The 1,229-nt window shown below is 38.6% G+C and overlaps 1 protein-coding gene across 1 annotated transcript; it reads left to right on the top strand.

The window, feature by feature from the left end:
- Nucleotides 1-221: 221 nt before the first annotated feature.
- LOC142163812 (uncharacterized) lies at nt 222-908 on the top strand. The gene has a single exon (XM_075220957.1). It carries the CDS (start codon nt 222-224, stop codon nt 906-908), a length of 687 nt encoding a protein of 228 aa, XP_075077058.1.
- Nucleotides 909-1,229: the final 321 nt, after the last annotated feature.

Raw genomic sequence — 1,229 nt, 5'->3', positions numbered from 1 at the left:
AGCAAAGACAACTACCACTGGCTATTTGTGAGAAAAAGCTAAGGGTTAGTAATAAGGAGATTCACAATATGGATCAGCAGCCCTGAATTGAGCTGCACCAGAGAGTTTTCAGCTTTGTCTACTAGTGTTCAGAGGCTTAGCAATGCAACAGTGAAAACAGATGGGAATGGGAACCATAAAAGCTTGCCTACAACAGAAAGTGGGCCTCCTATATTATCCCAATGACCTTCTTAGTGTGGAATGTTAGGGGTATTAACAAGAGATACAAGCAAAAGGATCTAAAGTTATATTTGAAGAATAAGTACATTAAACTATCAGGCCTGCTTGAAACTAGAGTTAAAGAAACTAGTATTAATAGAGTATTCAAAAATATAGTACCAGGTTGGGCACTGCAATGCAATTACCAAAGTGCAGTGAATGGAAAAATATGGCTTACCTGGGATCCTAATATATACTGTGTGGATATTGACAGAGTAGAGGCTCAACTAATTCACTGCTTAGCCAGGGGAAGGATGGATGGGTTTGAAGCATACTTTACACTGGTGTATGGCTTTAATACTTTGGAACAAAGGAAGGCTCTATCGATAAGTTTGAATGACATCTCTGTTCATATGACCAAACCTTGGATTTTAAGTGGTGATTTTAATGCCATGCTATATACACAGGATAGGTTGTATAGCAATCCAGTTACAATGAATGAAATGGCTGATTTCTCAGACTGCATTCACACACTTCTCCTGAATGAGTTACCATGGAAATGGGACTACTACACCTGGTCCGATAAACAACAGGGTGCAGACAGGATACTAAGTAGAATTGATAGGGTATTTGGCAATGACATGTGGATTATGAACTGTGGCATTGTGTGCACTGAGTATGACACACCTCTGATATCTGATCACCTATGATAAACACCATAAAGTCTGCAAGACTCAATATCAGATCACCCTTTAAATTCTTTAATGTGTGGGCTGCTCATGTGGATTTTGAAACAATTGCAGTGAGCATATGGAGAAGGAGAATATCTATTGATGAAATGGAGGACATCTAGAAAAAAACTTTAAACCACTTTTCAAAAGAGTAAACAATGAAGAGTACAAGGGCATTGCACAGAGAATTGAAAAGGCAAGGTTTGATCTCATCACTGTACAGGAGAGTATGCAACATCAATACACTGATAGACGGTTGGAACAAGAGAAGAATACTCTATAGAATCTGGAGAAATGGTC

This window comes from Nicotiana tabacum, chromosome 9 (genome assembly GCF_000715075.1).
Source record: "Nicotiana tabacum cultivar K326 chromosome 9, ASM71507v2, whole genome shotgun sequence".
NCBI classification, from domain to species: domain Eukaryota; kingdom Viridiplantae; phylum Streptophyta; class Magnoliopsida; order Solanales; family Solanaceae; genus Nicotiana; species Nicotiana tabacum.
The sequence above is the reverse complement of the archived record's forward strand: the minus strand, read 5'-3'. Positions and strand labels throughout refer to the sequence as shown.